Consider the following 20,683-nt stretch of genomic DNA (forward strand, 5'->3'; position numbering starts at 1 on the left):
GTGAAAACTGTTCCTGCCTTAACAATCCACAATATTAGCAGCACATAAAAGTTTATTTGAAAAATATATTTTACAGTGATTTCATTCAAAGACTCTAGGAGTATTAATGTGCTCAGTGATTATGCACTTCTCAACTGTCAACTGTACTAGCAATTAAATGCCAATTTTGCTCATTAGTAACATAGCTGGGATCAAGTGAGCATAAGAGGAAACCCAGTGTAACAGTTAAAGCAAGGCACTGGGGATCAAGCAAGCTGTCTTCTCTTCCCATGACGGCTAATGACTTGCTGTCTACAGCTGCTTCTGGCTTGGTGTCTTTATCTGTAAGACTGGATAATACTACCTACACTATGAGAGGGGGAAACAAAATTAACTAAAGCTTTTAACTGCTTCAAAATCCATGCAAGGCAAAGCTAATTCTTCCAGAATTACTATTATTACTGTAATTTCTCTGTTCTGTTGTAGAAAGCTCAAGAACTATGTGGATCTAGGCACAACATCGATGCAGAAAATAAAGTGGAAGACACAGATGGTGTGATAAACAGAAAACCACAGAAACAAAGGCTTCGTGATTTGAGAATTTTACATATCTGGATGGCAACATTTTAAACAAAAATCGCCTTAAGTTTCTCCTATGTGACTGTGCTACATCCAGGCCTTGATATCAAATGATTTCAGGTGTCAAAAATACCAACTTGTATAAAAAATAGCCTGCAGTGTATCCCTACTCCTGAGCTGGACATTGATGTCGCCATTGTTATCAATATCACCTATTAAGAAAAGCCTAGTCAGTAAAGATTCCTATTGTGCCTACACCAATATGCTGCACACTACATGAAGTAAACATGGCAGTAAGACTATTCTGATAAAGTCTGCAATATTTGATAAAGAAGTATTGATTATGTTATTAATGTTCTTTATACAGACAAATCTGTTTGGCCGAATGACTTATTTTGCTCAGTTCTTTTAAAATTAGCCCTTGCAAGGAAAGGTGTACGACTTACTACCTCCAGCTGCTACAGTCTGCTTAGTAGTATATGCAGTAAAAACCTTACAATTCACAGCCAAATCCTGCTTCTTTTACATTTATTTTAAGAACTTATTGACAAAAGAGAACTTCTAGCTACACCAGTCAACCAGAATATAGGCTCGATCGAGTTGATGTTCGTTTATTCTGTATAACCACGTTGATATCAAGCAGTGTTAACTTCTTCTAACCTTGCAGGTAGGAGGAAACTTTTTCACTAAGTTTCAGTGCCATTAGGAAATTATCATATTCATCTAAGTAGTTTCAGTACTCCCTTAGGATTTAAATTAGCTTAATCTCACAGAGATCCCACCTACTCACCTGGAGGTTACAAAGGGACTAAGGTGGAAATTTAAGACACTTCTTCAGCAAGACACTAATGTATGTGCTTAAAATTAAGTAACATGTTGCTTGTCTGAGAGCCTCAGAACACGCATCATAAAAGGGATGCCACACTAGGTCACTACCTCCATACTCCTGCAAAAGCTTTGGGAACAAGATGGAAGGAGTCACAAGGCATTGAAAATTTTGTTGTAGTACTACAGTTTGCCTCCCTATCTCCTACCCACTCACATCCTTTCAGACTGAGGATGTGTCTACACAGTTCTACAGTAGATGACAGTGCATTCTCTGCAAGCTGACTAGAAGCTATGTAAATATATATAATATTCACTGAGTCTCATGAATAAACTCGTTCTGAAAGGCACAGTATATCTGCTAGGGCTTTGTGAGTTTGCAACTAGCTGAAAAGCACAGAGCAGCACTCCAAAGAATTTGCAGTTAACAGAAGTACATAAATACATGCATGCAAACTATAGAAACCTGTGGTTATAACCAGTGCATTTTCTTATTTTAGAGTAAATGTAGAGGGGTCACGAACTTCACAGAAATACTGTTAACTCTTATGGAGCACTTTTAGTTTACAAACTACTGAAATACTTTTCTATAACGAAAAGCTAGGAAGCTCAGGCAGTCACCAGAAAAGTGAGAAATTTTTTTTGTCCTTTTATGATTTCATTTATTTTTTGTAGCCATACAAAAACTTAATTCTCCTGTTCACCTCTCAGTTGCAGAGGCATTAGTGTAAGTATTGAACCATTGTGCACTGCCATGTCAAAAAGCTTTTGTAAACTCCACAGAGACATCACATAAAGATGAAGTCTCTTTGAGGATGGCCTTAGCAGCTTTGCAAAACAAAGTATAACCTGCTTTAACAGGATCTTTTAGAAAGGACAGTAATAAAAACACCACACCAATCTTTTTTGACTGAAGCTTGAAAAGAACTGATGGAACTATCTGTAGCACACCACTGGTATTCACCCGAGACACTATTGTAAGAAATTAGCACTGTCAAGTTCAAGGCTTTGCTCTGAACATGACATTGGAACAAGACAAAGAAAAAAAGAATCTTCTCCATGGATTTTCAAGATAATTGTGACCTGTGGAATAATAGGCTTATTTTTAAAGGATGTAACCTCAAACACCAGTTTGTGTCTCATCCACAACCGGCTGCAGAAGAGGTACATCTGGAATGAGTCCCTGTCCCAAAGCCAGGCTGTGGAGTATGAGTGCAAATCAGGGTAGCTCCTCACGGCCAATTCAGTTCTGTTTTCTCTCAGTAGTGCTCCATTCTCCCCTCTGCTCATAATATGTTGGATGGAAAAAGTAGAAAGTAACAGTGTCTGGACTGTCCTGAAGCCAATGAAGGGGATGCAGCACAACTATTGTACATGGCAGGCTGGACGAGGATGAAGATGTAAAGGGAAGAAACGAAGACAGAGAAACACAAGGAAGTGAAGTGGTAACAGCCATGACATGGCATATTTAACAGCCAATATCTTACCACCACGTCCCAGGCTCTTTGTATGTGTGTTTTTATGTGTGTGCATGCACACGCATATGCGTGCTTGCATGTGAATTTGAGGTAGGAGCTGGGTGACTTAATAACAGAAATCTCAGCTTTGCTTGCAACTTATTTAAAAGTTTCTATGCGCTGCAGATGAAGCATTTACAAGAATGCCTTTTGCTTCTGGTAAAATCAGCCACAGGAAGGGCAAGGAAGGATGTAGGGGTGGCAAAATGCAGAACCCATCACAGTCCTGAAAAGTGCAACGACAAAAACTGAAAGTCTGGGCTCCCCAGAATAAACTGTCTCTGTTTGAAGGCTCTAACAGCAAAAAGAGGAACTCTTGGTCTTGATTCTGCTGTTACAGAGGCACCAACTAAAGCAAGTAGTCACATGCAAGTGTCAGGAGAGTGATGGACGAGACATGTTGGCTGTAGGGAAAGAACAACATCAGGTGGACTTTGAAACTTTAAGGAGTACAGCAATGTAACACCATGTAAAATTAGGTTGGCTAAGCCAAGTGGAAGGCCCAGCTGCCAATAAGCACCTTAGACACAGCAAAGTAGAAACGGGTATTTAGAGTGGAGCCAGAAAAGGAACCCTGCAACAATGGCTTTACTGAGGAGGGACCAAGTTCATATCCTGCCCATCCCAGAGTGAGTGAAAGGGCACAAAGAGAAAGAGTTTGGGGTCAAGAACCAGCAGTCCTGTGCCAAGAATCATAGCTTTTCATCAGCAGAGGAGAAGGAAAGGCCCCAGACTGCCTGCCCTTCCATTGCTGTTTTGATAGTGGGCTTGACATGGCTGCAAAGCTACTGTAAACAGACACGTGCATAGTTTCAGAAATGTGAGAAGATTAAAGTAGTCATTTCTGTGACAAGATCATTGTTTTTATGGTGTACAGAGCCAGTCATGTCATTTCATCCTATACAGTTGGATGGAGAAGAATAAATTGCCGCCATGAGACTTATGTGGCCAAAATATCCACAACAGATGAGGCATTTGGAATAGACATAGAGGGATTTCGTGGGCTTCCCCAGCACATGAAAAGGGGCAGAATTTATTCTACACCTCAGCTTACTCATATACTCTTCGGAGTGACCCTTCTGCTATAATGATCCCAGCAGTTACTACAGACATAGTTTTAGACCTGTCTTCTACTCCAAAAAGGTTACTTCCCATTGTCGTGAACGCTGTAAGGTCATTTAACATGGGCTGACATAAAATACCAACATTTTGATTTGTCAGATTTGTAAATCTTCATTACAAGTTTTGATACTAGGAGTAAACAGTCACACAAGGTAAGAAGCTAAATTTCCTTTCAAAAATTGTCTAATCTTTGACAAGTACCTTGTGTACGGTCCTACATGCAGCACAAGAGTACAGTGTGGTCATCCATAACAACATAATAGCAAGACTTACTTACTTAAATATGCTACAAGCATATGAGCACAATTCAGTACCTGTTTTTCCATTCCTTGCTTGAAAAAAACATTGCATAATACCAATGTAACTAAAGATTTTTCTTCTTTCATTGAGCATTTAAATCTTTACACTTAACAACTATAATGAATAAAGAATGTTCCCTTATCTCCCTTAAGAGAGAGATAAGAATCTGTCTCTTAGTAAAATCATTTTTAAAAGCATGGCCCTTTCTGAAACAAAAAATGCTACCATTTATGATACAATAAAATTCATGTGGTTTTCATATTTTTTCAATATTCTTGACACAATTGGAAATTAAAGTAAATTTGATAGTAAAGGAGAAAAGAGTAAAAATGCTTAACTATTCTTATTAGCTGAGTAAAGAACACATCTAAAATAATCTGAATATTTTCAATTCAAGTTCACCTGATATCCTAACTGAAGCTACTAATTAAAATGTAGAAATAATAACTTGATTTATATAAATGAGATGTTAATGTTAAAGAAAGACAAAACTAAGTGTACATTAATTACTTTGCTCTACACTGTTATTTCACATAAACAGTGCACACCAAATTACTCAGAGTGCCTCCACTTACACTGATGCTGCTTACTTGTCCTGCTATCAGCAGCACTCCAATTAAGGACATGTTGTACACAAATGTAAGACAGAAATCATAAGAAGGGATATTGGATCAGACAGGTTTTGAGTGGAGTTTAAGCATGCAACGCTTTTATGGAAGCAATTGTACAGCAGATACGGAATACCTGATGCGCCAAAATGTAAATATTATGGCCAACATCTTTTGGGGAGATGCCATCATCTCCATTTTCCTCCTCATGGTCACATTCTAGGCCTTGGTTATATGCATTCTTCATCACATCCACCTGCAACACAAACCAAATCAAGATGAAATAACTGACATTCTCAGGGAAAAAAGCACACGATGTTCGAATATATTCACTTTGTTCAGCCCAAGCTTGGATGGGTGCCCTGTAGTTCTGAGAGAAAAGCAAGCAGTCTGAGGTACACTTTTTGAATAAAGAAGAGCTTGAAGTATTTATGAAGCTCCAAAGTGCTATACTTCTTGTCAGCAAAACTTCTTTAACCACGAGAAAGGAACAAGAACGCTGTCTTTATGAACAGGTATTCTCACAAACGCTTCTAAAGACAGATCAACAGATATCACAGGCAGTTTCTTTAGGCACTTACAGCGCAGACACAATCCTTGTCTGGCTACAGCAGGCTGCACTATAACTCAGAGCTCTTCATACAGCATAACAGAAAAGAAATACTTAAACCAGAAAGAAAAGCGAGGCAGAGATCTGGGCAGTGTACTGGTGTAATTCCAAAATACACAAAAGTCTCTTGCAGGACAGAAAGACAAAAGTCCTCAGTTGCCCATGCAGGGACTGATCTTGCAGTTGTACATTAGGGGTGACTTCAGTGTGCTGACATGCCACTGCAGGGTTGACAACCAGGAGCCAGCAGATCCCTGGGCTCTGTCTAAGCGCAGGAACTGATGCCCACATATTTCCTTACAAAACAGGTTTTCCAGTCACTCTTTGACTAGAAACAATTTCTCCAAACTTCTAATTGATTCAAAATTCCTGGATACCTAAACAAGTACCGCGCTTGTTCCATAACACAGCAACAACTGTTGGTAACTTGTTTGTTTGTTTGTTCATGAGACGTGTAAATACACAGACAGACAGAGACACACGCATACATTTCTGTTAGCACTGTTTCACAAACTGCTCAAGCTTAATTTCCCAGCCCCTGACAAAGTGTACTTGAAGACAGTCTACCAGGGTAGGATAATTTAGTTAGGAAACAATTACAGAAAAGTGCTTGGAATGGAGAAAAATAATGAAGTCGTAAAGACTGAAATCATGCGTGCTTGATCCTTTCAAAGCACTTTCCTGTGAATTAGTACTATCTTGATACATTGTGTCACTGCGTGCTGCCAACACTCTTCAGTTTAAGACTCAGACCATTCTAAAATGTTTTAATGACGGACTTCTTTTCAGCCAGAAGATTTATGAATATTCACAAGTTTTCTCACCAGTTCCTTTGGTCTCATGTTGAAAAGGATTCTTTCCGCATTCTCACTGTCTTGCCTGCTTTCCATAATAGCCAGCAAAAGCTTGGAGGCATTGTTCTAGGGACACAAAATCAAGTTAATGCAAATTTCAAATCTATTTCATGGATTAGCCATCCTTGCATTTGTTTTAATTGAAATTACTAGGACCGCTTCTTTTAGTGGATACGATTTTGAACTACTTGCATCTTTTATTTTACTGGCATATTTAATAGGGCTTTCCTCCCATTTTAATGTCAGCGTACTGTAAGGCCAACAAACCCCGCATGCTATGCGGGAAGAAGCATTTTAAATATTGAAAAATTCCGACTCAAATATAGAACTTTGTTCTAAAGAACTAGAAATGAAATCCCATTTCCCTCTCTTTTTGCTCACCCAGCGATTTTTACCATGGCATTCTGTTAAAGCAACGCTCAGCAGAGGTAATTACAAAATGCATTACACAAAAGGCTTCATCATTCAGGCAGTTTTCCTTCCCCTCTGTTTTTTATAAATGCTAATTGATTATTATTAAAAGACGCTAAAACAAACTGTTTTCACACATGCCTGAGACTTTGTTTCGCTATCAAATATTCCATGGGGAATGTATAAAGATACCCTTTGCACTGTCAACCATCCGCTCCTGTCTGAGATCTCTCCCACCAATTAAACACTATGAACTTCAGCAGACATAACTCTGTAGCATCCTAGACTTTGAAGACCTGTCTTACTTCCAGTTATATCAATTATGAACAGGAAAGAAAGAATGAATTGTGAGGTTTAAGCACCTTAACCTAACAGGCTTCAGTGCACAACAGTTCAGTTCCTAGCTCTGCCAGAAGCTTCCTGTGTGATTCTGGGTAAGTCTGTTTCACTTCTCTGTAACTCAGCATCGTGGTGGAGGTGTCAGTACAACAGCTATAAATCTGATAGAATTCATAAATTGAGGAGACACCATGCCCACGCTCACCTGTTCACTGGGGCTTCCTCACTACCTCAGCATTAAGCAGGGCTTGTATACCCAAGTTTTGTTAGCAGAGCTGAAACTGTGGAACATCAGATGCCAAGAAAAGAAAATAATGTAGGGAAACCCAGCCAAATTTGTACAATTCTTAAGTATTTTTGAAACTATGATTTGAATACTGTACTGCAGAAACTTGCCAGTTTCACAGCTAAAAGCCCACAGGTTTTCTTCTCATTTGGCACAGAATCACAAAATCATACAGGTTGTACGATGAAGTCATGCATTCAAGGCTCTTCTCTGCACTGATCTTTCAGCAGTCCTAGTCTCTGCTCAAAGCCCCTGCTTAGGGCTGTGTCAAGCTGCGGTCCAAAGATCATAGAATCATAGAATCATAGAATCATAGAATCATAGAATCATAGAATCATAGAATCATAGAATCATAGAATCATAGAATCATAGAATCATAGAATCATAGAATCATAGAATGGCCTGGGTTGAAAAGGACCACAATAATCACTAATTTCAACCCCCTTGCTATGTGCAGGGTTTCCAACCAGCAGACCAGGCGGCCCAGAGCCACATCCAGCCTGGCCTCGAATGCCTCCAGGAATGGGACATCCACAACCTCCTTGGGCAACCTGTTCCAGTGTGTCACCACTGAGTTTTTCTGAGTGAAAAACTTCCTCCTAATACCTAACCTAAACTTCCCCTGTCTGTTTAAAACCATTCCCCCATGTCCTATCACTGCCCACCCTTGTAAACAGCCATTCCCCCTCCTGTTGATATGCTCCCTTCAAGTACAGGAAGGCCACAATGAAGCCCACAAGCTTCTCAGGCACCAATTCCCAGCTTCATTGACCGGCACAGAAAAATAAGTTTTCATTGTATCTAACCAGAATTTCCTGTACTCCAGCTTGTATTTACTGTTCCTTATCTTTCCACTATGCAACTCCAAGAGAATGCTGGCTCCATCTTCTCCTGGGGTCATTGCAGACAGCAAAAGATCTCCTTGAAGCTAAATCTTGTGCAAGCTGAACCTCACACCATGCATCATTTTAATAGCTCTCCACTGGAGTCATTCCAGTACAACAATGCCTTTCCTGCTCTATAGAGTTCCAAAATGGGCAAGATACTCCAGATGCAGACTAGCAAGTGTCAAACAGATGGGAAAGATCGCTTTGCTAAATGTACTACCCACACTCTTCCTAATACAGTCCAAGACATGGTTGTGTTTCTCTGCTGTGAGAGGGTACTGATGACTGATGTTCAACTTCTCTACCAGGACAGCCACCTCCTTCTACAAAGCTACTTCTCAATTAGTCAGTACCCAGCCTGTACTACTGCACTGGTTAATCCACCCCACACGCAGGATGCTCTTAGGTATTTGCCTAGGCTTGTGGAACATAGAGGGAAGGACTGCTTACTTTGAAAGAGACTGAAAGAGGAACTTGGTCAAAAGGGAGACTGAAAAGGGACTTAAGCTTATTGTAGGAAAACACAAAATGAAAGCAGCAAGAGTGAGGACGAAGTTAGGACTAGCAAGGAAAAGACCCAAAGTCAGGGAACCAAAAAGAATTAGGAACTATTTCCTAAGTCCTATGTTACAGCTCCAAGCCCTAGGTGGGCCTCCAAAATAGAGTAGGCTTCCCCTTCTCTACTGGAGCAGCACTCGGAAGCGAGGCAAGATGTACATAGGCAATTCAAATGGTGCTTTTATGTGCAATTGAGATATGTATGGAGTACCTCATAGAATGTGGAAATGGAAACATTTGCTATTGAAATTCAGAAAACATGGAAATGAAATAAAGATTTGAAAATGCACACAGAGAACTCGAAACAATTACATAAGATATGGATTGAGAACTGGAGGACTGCAGGATTAAAAGTCAGAAGGAAAAGGAAGGGATATGTGGAAAGAAGGAAGATTCATACATGACTGAAGAACTAGAACCTTTTGGGAGAGGAGACTGGAAGTTGCGTGAGAAGTCAGAAAAGAGGAGAGTGGATTTGCCAACACAATGATAAGATGAGGACCAAGAACAATGGATGAGAAGATCAGATTGGGATCACCGAAGGTGAACAAGATTCCATATGTATTTTTCTGCAGTCACTCTTTTCTTTCTGAAATAAAATCAGTACCACTCACTGGAAAAGTCTAGCCAGACTCTAGCCAACTTACATCACAAAAGTTGAGTGTGCACAGTGAATGAGATCAGATGCTGAGCCCAGAGTGCTGTTGTGAAGAACTACATGGTTCTACTTCTGCTGAAGAGTTCCCTTACAATGGCAAGCAAATCAGGTGTGGTAACATTGGTAGGATCTCAAAATGAGTAGAGAAGGGGATAAGACAGACTGCCAGGTAGCCTGAGAAAGTAGAAGTGGAAACAGTGGAGGAAAGCCCCAGTCTACTCACTCAGGTCTGATAAGGGTGTTGGAGTTGTTGCCAGTGCAGGCAATCCTAGGAGTAGAGAGAAGCCTACTGTAGCTTGTTGTAAGTAAAGAAAGATAGAGGGTGGGTAGGACTTGTTGTTAACAGCCAGCTTCTTGCTACTGCTCAGAAAAAGTGGTGTGCCTAGAAGTTCAGCAAGCAGGCACACCCTTTCATTTTTTGGCCCAAAGAAGGAAATTCCTGACTCATAAGTCACTTTCTCCTCCTTCCCTATCCAATCACTTACACCTGAGTTTGAGATGCTAATCTAACACGTTGCTCCTCATTTTCTGTATGCCTTGAGATTCTGACATCATGATTTCAATTCCCAGATATCAATAATGAAAAGAGGCCATATACTTTGAAAATACAGTTTAAAGTTCTTTGAAACACATTAGTTTTGTGAAAAATCAGTCCCTAGGTGCTATAAAATTAATATCCCAAATGCTTTTGGCCTTCATTTCTCTTCCTGGGTTCTCATCTCACACAGTACTACGAAAAAAACAACAAAAAAGCAACCATCCATATTACTCTCTCCACCCTTTTCCAGTGAATTACATGGGTTACTAGAATGACAACATCTCTTCATCCTTCCACTAGATACAGTGACAGACACTGAGGTCATACTCTGTGCCAGGACTTAATACTAGTCACTAAGGAAGGCTGGGGTGCCATATTGAAAATAATAAAAGACAGAACAGAACATTGTCCATCTGTTCACTCTGTGAACATTGTCTGTCCTGCTCACCAAATGATTCAGGAATCCAATGGAAAATATAATACATGAAGATGTAATTATATACCACATCACAAAGTGTGTGCAAAACAAGCCAAATTAAGATGGTATGGGAAAATATAATTCTTCATGGGCTTTGCTTTGGTTATGGGGTGTGTGCTCAGCATACAATGTTCTCTGAAAACAGTGTCTGAGTTTGTTTGTATATGCAAGTGTGTGAGCCTCTATACTTAAACTTTTGTATTTTCACTGTAAAACTTACATATTTGTGACTTCAGAGTTGCCTATAAGCATGGACAGACTGTCAGTGTTAAACATTAATAATCTAATTCTTGATATCACATCCGGCTCAGTACTGTGTCCAGTTCTGTCCAGAATAATATGGACTTATTGTCCAGCACATGGATGCACCAATAAGTGAATGGAGCATTTTTCATTAGAACCAGCTGAAAGAGCTGGGACTGCTTGGCCCAGAGAAGAGAAGGCTCATCAGAATCCTATCAGTGTGTTTAAATACTTGATGAGAGAGACAGGAGGTAATGAGTACAAATTAAAATACACATGAAATTCTATCTAACGAAAGAAAATACTTTTTTCCTCTGAGGTCAGGCAAGTACCGTAAGTTTGCCCAGACAGTTTGTGACATCTCCAAATGGCCACCTGCTCTAGCTGACCTTGTTTGGTGCTAGATTATGTGACTTCCAGACGTACCTTCTAACCTAAATGACCCTGATTCTGTCAAATTAATATCACTTCCACAGTTTGACCCGTTGGTACTTTTCATTACAACTTTTGCTATTTAAGTAACAGTGTGACATACCGCGTCCTGTGAATATGGCCAAACTGGTCCTTGCAGCAATGCCAGTAAACTCCATTAGTGGCAATTGCATAGCAAAGATGTTTAACAACCATTTTCTAGCTTCACAACAACAGCAAATTAAAATGGCACTGGTCTTTACAAGGATTGAAATTTGGACTTGAAAGAACTATCTGTGAGTTCCAAGTTAAATGTCTGCTTAAGTGTTTTTCTTGAGGGGGGCCTGAATTATACTGCCATTCAATCATGTAATTACAGTTATTAAAATCATCTGTAAAACACTGTTGATTCAATGTTTCGTTTTACATGATATACGACTGTATTAATTATTTTATTAGATGTTCATAATATTGCCAGCATGATGCAATCCAGCTACCACAAAGTATTTGCTGGTTTGGGGGAGGAAACGAACCATCTGCAATGGAAATTCTTCATCCAGAAGGCAAGAAACAACATTAAATCATGGCTCCTCCTGGACATATTCTACCCTACTTGTCAGAGAGTAGAGCTGCAAAGCTCCTCTTAGCATGCAATGGCACACAGACCAGACAAACTTATCTAACTCTCCAGAGAATACAAAACAAAATACAGGCCCCCCCACTCTACACTTCACCTTTCTCTTCATAGGATACTGCAACGGGTAATAAAACACACTTTAACTGCATTGCCAAAATTATTTGACATTTTAACTGCAGGTCATCTGATATATTACTCTTTTTCACAACATATCCTTGTCAAATATTTTTAAAAGTTCACAGAATCACAGCATTCTGTATATACAGAGAATGAATGTTCCTTCCCCTTAATAGGATAGCTATTTCTTAGGGACTTTATGTCCACCTCGTAGACTCTTCATACTAGCTATATTGTATCTATTTGATAGGATTCTTTAAAAAAAGCTGTGGGTATACTCCCAAACATGACAGTGGGTCAAGAGGCCCATGGTAGAGGATCTTATGCAGATTAAGCTGAGCTGAATCCATGTGCACCATTTGTCTTCCAGGGCTACCGAGTATATCGCACTATGGCAAGACTAAGTAAATGTCAGGCTGCCTGGAGCTCTTGCATAGGTATGTCTTCTGCCATTACTCAAATTTAAATAAACAAATTCACATTTACTGTACCTTTAGCTGAAGCACCAAGTCCATGCAGTATTTGCCGAGAGGGTTTATGTCATTCAAGATGAGCGCAATTATAATATCAATCCCATTTGATTCATGGGTAGCTATGCAGGTCTAGAAAATAAGAGAAGAGAGTCAGAAGAGAGAGGAGGGAGGAAAACAAAAAGACTGAGATTTGGGAGTGGGGTGGGGAGAAGAGAGAGAATAAGCAGCAGATTTCCAAAGAAAGGGTCCAGAACTTGGACAACCCTACAATAGCCAAAGCATGAAAACATGCTACAAATGGTGTTGGGGAAATACGTAGTACAGAGCTAATCCCAACATTGTCAATAGTGAAGTATACAAGTGAGGAAAAAGCAGTGCAAGCTAAAATTTGCTTGCAGTGAAACAAACGGGATTAGACACAGTGTGGTACAAGCTACAGGCAACAGTGCACAGGAGCATGGCCAGATTTGGCTGAACACACAGACACAGAAGCTTAAAAGTCATACTGGAATGTATGTAAAATAGATGACAGTTGTATAAGTCTATGGTATTTGTTTGTTTGCTTGCTTTTTCAAATAGATTTATTGGACAATATGAAAGGAAAAGTTTTCAAGAAAGACAGAGGGATAAAACAAACAAGCACAAAACAAACAGATGAAAATGACAGTGCGGTGCATTTGACTCCAAAATTCACTTCATCAGATTTTTAGATGGTTTAAACAAGTATAACTCTAAACCTGAGTGACTTCCCAGCAGGTAAGCCAAGCAATTAAGCCTTAATAATCATTCCCTTCCATTACCTGTAAAGTTAGGGAACAAGTTAACCTGAAAACAGATTTTTCTTTAATTTCCACTGAAATTATTATTTTTTACAAATGTTTTTCCTTTAATTAATGGATCAAATACGACTGTTCAAAAACTCTGCCTACGAAAGGATTTTTGTTTGCTTGTTTTTAAAGTTTTAAGTAATGTCAACTTATAACCAACAACAGAAATAGAAGCACTTTGCACTTCATTTATGTATGTTAATGAAGGAACATTAATACTGTATGCATTTCTTCAGCTGTCCTTAGTATCAAGAATAGATTGTGTCTTTGTAATTTCACCCACTGATATTTTCCCTTCATTAATCCATATTGAAAATTCTGAAATTTCATCCACGGTGACAACCTTACTACAAGATCAAATACAGCAGCATGTAAGTACACTCTGCATTTCTATATTGCCTCAGAATAGCACTGAAGAGACAGCTACCAACAGCCACAACTCAAAAGGCTGCTTTGGTGAAGGCACAGACCACGTATTTGATTAGAAGCGTGTTCTTTACCCTCACTCATTTTCCTATTGATATACTCATTAAAGATGTCTACAGGTAGCGCAGCAGAATACTAAGTTAAATTTTGTGGCAGTTAGGTTAAATTGGGAAAGTAAAAATGAGCATCCTATATAAAAACCTGAAAAGGTAAAATGCATGAAAACAGGGAAAAAACAACAACAAACAACACTATTATAGTAGTAATGTAATTCCACAGCTGTGACTTGAAATCCAAAGTCTCATGAAGTGAGGTTCAAACTATGGACCCAATTATATGACATTAAACTCTTTCCAAAAGGACTGGAAGCCCCGTATGTAAACTGACAGGCTAAAGGAGGAGTCTGTTTTCTGCTCTGGCTTGAAAGGATTTCCCAGGCCTTATGCAGGTGTGGTATGTGTTCAGCTTAATCACAGTAATCGCACATGGTCTTATGTTATTAACAACACTAAAGAGTTTACGATAAGCACAAAGATCCCATACATTCAGGTAGATTGTTCTGCATCTATTCAAGCCCTACCTGATTTTCATGGCATGGACCTTGGCAATACTCAGTCAAGCTTTCCAATGTCTGGTTCACCAGAGCTACGTTTCTCTCATTGATGTAAAGCCCCAGTAAGCCTAGTCCACCTGTTGTGCTTCCACAGATACAGTCCAAAAACTGAAGTGTCTCACAAACAAGGTTGTAATTTGTTTTATTGTTCTGATGTCTTAAAAAATTCTGGTGGATGGAGAAAAGGAACAAAAAACATAGGAAGAATGAGAGAGTTAGAATCATGTTGAACATAATCTTTTTCATAAAACTACTGACAGGTTCAATTTATGACCACTTGATTGCCCTACCTCAGTTACTGGAGTATACTACACTGTAGAAAATAAATTGTCTTAGTGCAGCAGTGGAGGACTATTATTTGATTAAACCTTTAGGGAAAGGAGGGCTTAGAAACACAAGCTTTGCAAACATCTGCAAACTTCTGTCCTACAGATGCTCTACCCCATCTGTTTATTATGGTCCTTTACTTGGAGGGTCTTGTCCCACAAATGAACTGGTATAGCTGCATGTTTAGACTGCTCTACAGAAGTGTCAATGCACAACAGCAGCTTAGTTCCAGCTATCCCCAACCCTGCTTCCAAGGAGGCTACTGGTCACCGCACTGAAGCATATTTGCAGAAAACTCATTTTGCAAAAGTTTCTGTGGTGGTAGTAATATCCGCCAGAGGAAATGATAGCAGAGATACACTGCATCTTACAGCCTTCAATCATAACACCCAGGGAAAAGAGCAGTACCAAAACTTTGTCCAGAAGCCTCTCGTGGTTTTTAAACTTATGGTAGTTGATCCACTATCAGTGTATAGAAATTACACTAACTGGAACATTTAGGAAATTCTCAATTCCATATGGCTATGCTGTGGTTCCCACACCACTCTTGAGGGCATAAACATAAACTTAAACTGAGCATGCAGGTAGTTCTTGAAAAGGGTTATTTTATCACATGGACCAAAAAGAACAACAATATTTTAGACACCCATATTCAGTAACAGAAGCTAAGCACAGGCATGTTCTTCCTCCTTCATGAAGTTCCAGCTCTTGTAATACTTCCTTTGAAGCCTGGCTCTAAAACACTACCTGGAGCTCTCGGTTGTGGTTCTCACACAGAAGCTGGAGAAATCTCAGTATTGGCTGCATGATTGCAATAGCAGGACTCATTACTGCTTCTTCTGTGGACTTTTCCTCTGCATTAGCAGCATCTGATCCTGAGCCCATAAGATCTATTTCTGGGTCCATTTCTCTTCTATACACAGAGTAAGCCTTGGATGTTGCAGAGGATGCTTCTGTTAACTGAACTTTCATACCCTCTTTCAGATGCAGCGTTGAATCCTTCACTGAAAACAAGATAATTTTCCTTAATTTTTGAAACAGTTTTTGCTTGTTTAATTAAACAATAAGAAAACAACAACAATGAATGCAACTTTTTCTTTTCTGCTGCCTAACTTTTCAAAGACCTCTAGGCAACTTACAAAGAATATCAAAGCAACATTCATGCAGGGATAGCATGTTCCAAATTAACCACAAGCCAGAGCAAAGCAGAACATTAAAACAAAAAGCCCTACTCTTTCTCTTCTATATACAATAAATGACGAGAACAATGGAAGGACCACAGGGTGGGCATTCTTTCCTGTGCTTGCTCATGTGAAATAGCCCCACTAGCAGCAGCCTGTATTTCAGCTTCTCTAAAAACATGGGTCTATATCTTCTATTGGTGCACGCTGGCATAGCTTCACTGACTTCATCAATGCTAATTCCACGCAACCGCTTAAGTTATGGTCTGTAATTTAGAGAAAAACAGACAAATAAGGCACTGCAGCAATGATTAATATTAAAACTTATTAATCAATGCATAGAATCAGTGGTGCAATACACACAACTTGAGCATAATGCACTATGGGTGCATTACATGAGTTCCTCCTTACCTCTCTTTTTGGGTACAGATATGGTAAGGTCACTATCATCTTCTTTCTTTTTGCTCCCCAGATCAATAGTGTTCACTGTCACTGTTGATCGTATCTCTTGCTGAGCAGCTTTCATACGATCATACAGGACTTTAAAGAATTTTTCTGACTTTTTTTGCTCCTTCAGTTGCTGGTAAGTTGAAAACTGCAAGGAAAAATAAGAGGATAGTCATTAGCGATCAGTCTTCTAAGGAAGAAAACATACAGAAACAGAAAAAAAAGATAATCACAGAAAAAAAAATGATGACTGCTGCACAACCAATTATTTTACAAAGTGATATAGAAGATGGGTAACAAATATTGATCATTGTTTTTAAATTGGGATAAAATGGTAAGCAGCGCTACCCGCAATCTTTCAAATGTCACAAAGTTACCCAATTAAGTTAAATTATTTTGTGACACTCCCCATTTTTCTCCAGGTATTCTAGAGATACAGTATTCAATCTGCAAGTAATAGTGAAAGTAATTGTTATCATGTGGCTACAACAGGAAACAGGAAACTCCCAGATTTATATTTTGTGTTGCAGCTTAACCTATACACATTCTTGGTTCTTTATAACTCCAGAATTGGAATTAATATTTTAGGTTGCCAAATACAGTCCCCTAGCACTACTGTCAGTAGGCTGAGTACCATTTTCAACAGTTTAAAAACTGTCCCAGAAGTGAAGTCCTTATACAAGCCCTTACTAATTCATTTTAGAAAGCTGCAGCAGTACCTCACTTCTTCAATACTTTCTAGACACTCTCTAAGCGTGACAGGTCACATTATCTTTTTTACAGTATAAAGATACAGGACCGGATTCCTCTCATTTAACTTTTACAGCCTTGAAATGAAGCATATGTTGGTTATTCGGGTTCCTGTCAAAGACAATGATGAGATATGGGGAAAAGCTGGGACTGGTTTACGCCTCTCTCCTCTGCTGATCACAGAGTAAGAACAAACAACTGTCTTATCTGGCTAAAGCTGGGTAAGAACGATACCCCTAGTCTTTGTGAAAAGACCATAGTTTAAAGCATTTACTTCCTTTGGAACAGATATATCTATTTATTTATTTTGCAATTATAAACTTGAAAGCATCGTAATCATTACATTTACAAGGAGAAGAGTGAAATAGCTGGAGATAATGCTCAGCTGGCACAGAACAACTGTACAACACTGAAAGGGACAGCAGAAAAACGTTTCCTTCCACTGAAGACTTTACTGTATAAGGTACTGCATAATAACATGGAATATTTACAACTGTTTTTTAGGGAGACACACTGTAGTGATAACCTTTCTACAGAACTCACTGCAAAAAGGTTCTTTTTATTTGACTCCAGACTACATGCAGTAGTATTGAACATTTGAAAAGCAGTATCCGAATAAGTAAATGAAATAAGTACCTGTGTTTGTGCATTTCCACCTTCAAGCAATGCAATACCAAGCAAAATGCCTTCTGAGAAAATTCTGTCGTTTTTGGTGCTGACTATAACATCTATGACAAGTTCTGATGCACCTTCTTTATCCAGAAGGCACTGAATATCAAACATGGACACTCCAGACTTATCTGAGTCTTGTCCTACAAATCCACCTGCAAGTCAGAGAAATACATACCGTTCATATTTCTTTCATGTATGTATACTGAAACAAATCCATTAGTAAAAACAGCCTTTTGCATCCGGTAGCAATGCAATTCATTTAATCTTGAAATTTTGTTTGAGGCAGAATTCCTCTTGAAACAAACAAGATGTTTGTGCGAAAGTGCAATGCTGGTCCCCAAGCAGAAGAAACAAAACAAAAACTCAAACCACTGTTCTGTTAACAGCATTCAGACAATAAAAAAGATCAAAGTGAAACTGATTTGTCCACAGAACCCCGTTTTTAATTCCATTACTGCATACACTAACATATATGCGTGGCCAGAGGTCTGACAAAGCTTTTAAAGCTGCTCTTCTCGGGTCTAATCTAAACAAAGATTGTATACTCATAAATCCACTCTTGTTATGGGTATGACCTTCTAGCTAAATGTTTTTTGCCAGCCTAATTCCTAGATCAGAAACATCACAATGATCTTAATGAACTGAGACCAGCTAATACAAATTAACTAAAGGTGTGATTTGAAGGGTTTTTACTAAGTTGTATTAACTCATTATATCAGACATCTTTTATAATTACTTGTTATCATATTTCCAGCTATACACACATTATACACATGTAGCTGCACCTACTATGTGAGGAAAAAATATGGCACTGTTTTAATCAAAGCAGTACTGACAAAATGTTTCTGATTTTTTTACAAAGCCATGCATCTATATACACATTTTTCACAGACAAAAGACAAAATCCTGATTCCATATTCCACTGTTTGCTAGGGAGAAAACTGATGAACGAGATATTTGGACTCTGAATTTTTCCAGTATCGACACTGAAACAGACATAGAGGATCGGCTGAACGACCTTTGGAAAAGCCCACAAATCTGGACATGCCTTTAATATATGCTGATAATGCGATGGCCAGCTTTATTATGACATATCTCTACACTTAATTCTGTCATATTTCCTATGACATACATTATTATTGGCTTTATTAGAAAGCATTTTATTGTAATCTACCTTGGCTTCTATGAGAGAATCCTATAAAAATGAGGTTATAAGGAATACCCACTCAAACCTCCCGCTCACAGTAGTTACAGAGGGTCCTCACAGCCTTGTTTTGAAAGAATCATAGAATCACAGAATTACCCAGGTTGGAAAAGACCTCAAAGATCATCAAGTCCAACCACAGCCTAACCATAGTACCCAAACTCTAGCAACCCTCTGCTAAATCGTATCTCTGAACTGACATTATACAGCCTCTCTGGGAAATTTATTTCCTTGCTTAACTGATATATTTGTGAAAAGCTTTTCCTTAAATCCTATTTTTTAATGTGCTAGAGAAGGATCCGGAATTTTAAAAAGTTGTTTGGTTTCCAGAAACAGCAGTGGCTTTGTTCAAACACTGCATGCTTTGCTGGATTCCTGGATGTGGATTTGTTAGCAAATGGTGTTACCAATCAGAATTGAACTGAAGGGCTGACTTGGGGGCACGGAGAGATTCGCATTTTTAGTGCCGGCAAATGCACACCAGCCATCTGAGACAGGTGCACACAACTCCTCTTCTAGCTGATTACAGAACTTGTTCCATTTATTTACCAATGAAGTCCCTGGAGCACATTTAACATGCCTTAAAAAAAAAAAAATGGTGCTGCTAGTTTTGTTTTTCTTAAATGATGTGTGTTGATTTACCTCCCACTTGTGCAGTTTTGCTGTAGCTGGTTGACAGAGGCCCATTCATACCACTTCCATATTCTCCTTTAAAGTAGCGATACAGGAGTATTTTCCTTAAAGTGTTGCCCTTCAAGAGAAATATAAAAATACCATAAGAAAACTTCAGTAGTGGCCGATTTCCTTTGTTTGAAAAGCAAGCTGTTTATCACAGATACGCAATTTATTAGGTCTTTCCTTTATAATCAGTAAGCATACAAATAGAAAAGTTGCCCATAAAACAAGCATCTAATGTTCTTATCTAATACATTTCATGGCAAGAATTCTAAAATACTGTTGTACAAGCTTTCTCTGAAGATTACTATTTTAAACTTACTGATGATAAATCAAATATCTCCGCCTCAACCATTTCCACTGACTACCTGGAAGATGTGTATTTTGAAACATGTTCTACAAAGAGCCAGTGCACTGCAGTCTGTGTGTGTGCCCTACCCTGCCATGGCAGTATTTTCTTCCCATTTTCTGCATCTGAGTAGTATCACCCCCTTTTCTCTGATCTCATATAATCCAACTGATCATCTGAAAGAAGCCACATCACATGAAATATTAAAACAGAGAGATGACATTTGATAGAAGAGCTTAAAAAGCATTCTCTGTATCTCCTTGTTCCTTTACTTCCAAAACCAAACCCAGTCAATATTTGCATGCAGCTCTCTGAAGAGCTTCCCTTTCATTTTGCATATGTTCTGCAAAACAAGATGCACTGAATTAAGAGTGGGGGTACCAACCACTTGGCATTTTCCTGTTGCCTTTACTCTCCTGGGAACATCTGCAGTCAGCACTCATTTTATAGAGGCAGCAGGTGACAATGACTGCAGGTATAAATATAAAATACTCAAGATTTTATTTGGAAATAAGTATGGTGAGGCTCCCAATGTTGACCATAGAAAGACAAAAAATATTCATTTCAACAGTTAGGCAGCAAAACAACGTGATTTATTCTTTGCATTTACTCGCCTACTGGTTTTAATGAAAAACAGGTCTTAAAAATATGTGTACCAGAAGCATTCTCTGTACTTACGGTGAATGTACACGTCACCAGCACCTGCATGTTAGCCTAGCTATAAGCTTTTCAGTCTATACATCTCTGCAAACACCAGAGGCATCAACAAGAGAGGAAGCAAG

General features: G+C 38.9%; 1 protein-coding gene across 1 annotated transcript in view; it reads right to left on the reverse strand.

Annotated features, from left to right (window-relative positions):
• Positions 1 to 20,683, reverse strand: part of ITPR2 (inositol 1,4,5-trisphosphate receptor type 2) — a 254,839-nt gene that overhangs the window by 58,155 nt on the left and 176,001 nt on the right. Inside the window, exons 38-45 of the mRNA XM_072331407.1 lie at positions 19,520 to 19,628; positions 17,638 to 17,825; positions 16,216 to 16,399; positions 15,371 to 15,627; positions 14,264 to 14,464; positions 12,449 to 12,559; positions 6,365 to 6,460; positions 5,067 to 5,186 (exon numbers count right to left, since the gene is read on the reverse strand). Coding sequence (XP_072187508.1) covers positions 5,067 to 5,186; positions 6,365 to 6,460; positions 12,449 to 12,559; positions 14,264 to 14,464; positions 15,371 to 15,627; positions 16,216 to 16,399; positions 17,638 to 17,825; positions 19,520 to 19,628 — 1,266 coding nt within the window. The remainder of the gene's footprint in view (positions 1 to 5,066; positions 5,187 to 6,364; positions 6,461 to 12,448; positions 12,560 to 14,263; positions 14,465 to 15,370; positions 15,628 to 16,215; positions 16,400 to 17,637; positions 17,826 to 19,519; positions 19,629 to 20,683) is intronic.

This window comes from Excalfactoria chinensis, chromosome 1, assembly GCF_039878825.1.
Source record: "Excalfactoria chinensis isolate bCotChi1 chromosome 1, bCotChi1.hap2, whole genome shotgun sequence".
In the NCBI taxonomy this organism is placed as follows: Eukaryota; Metazoa; Chordata; class Aves; order Galliformes; family Phasianidae; genus Excalfactoria; species Excalfactoria chinensis.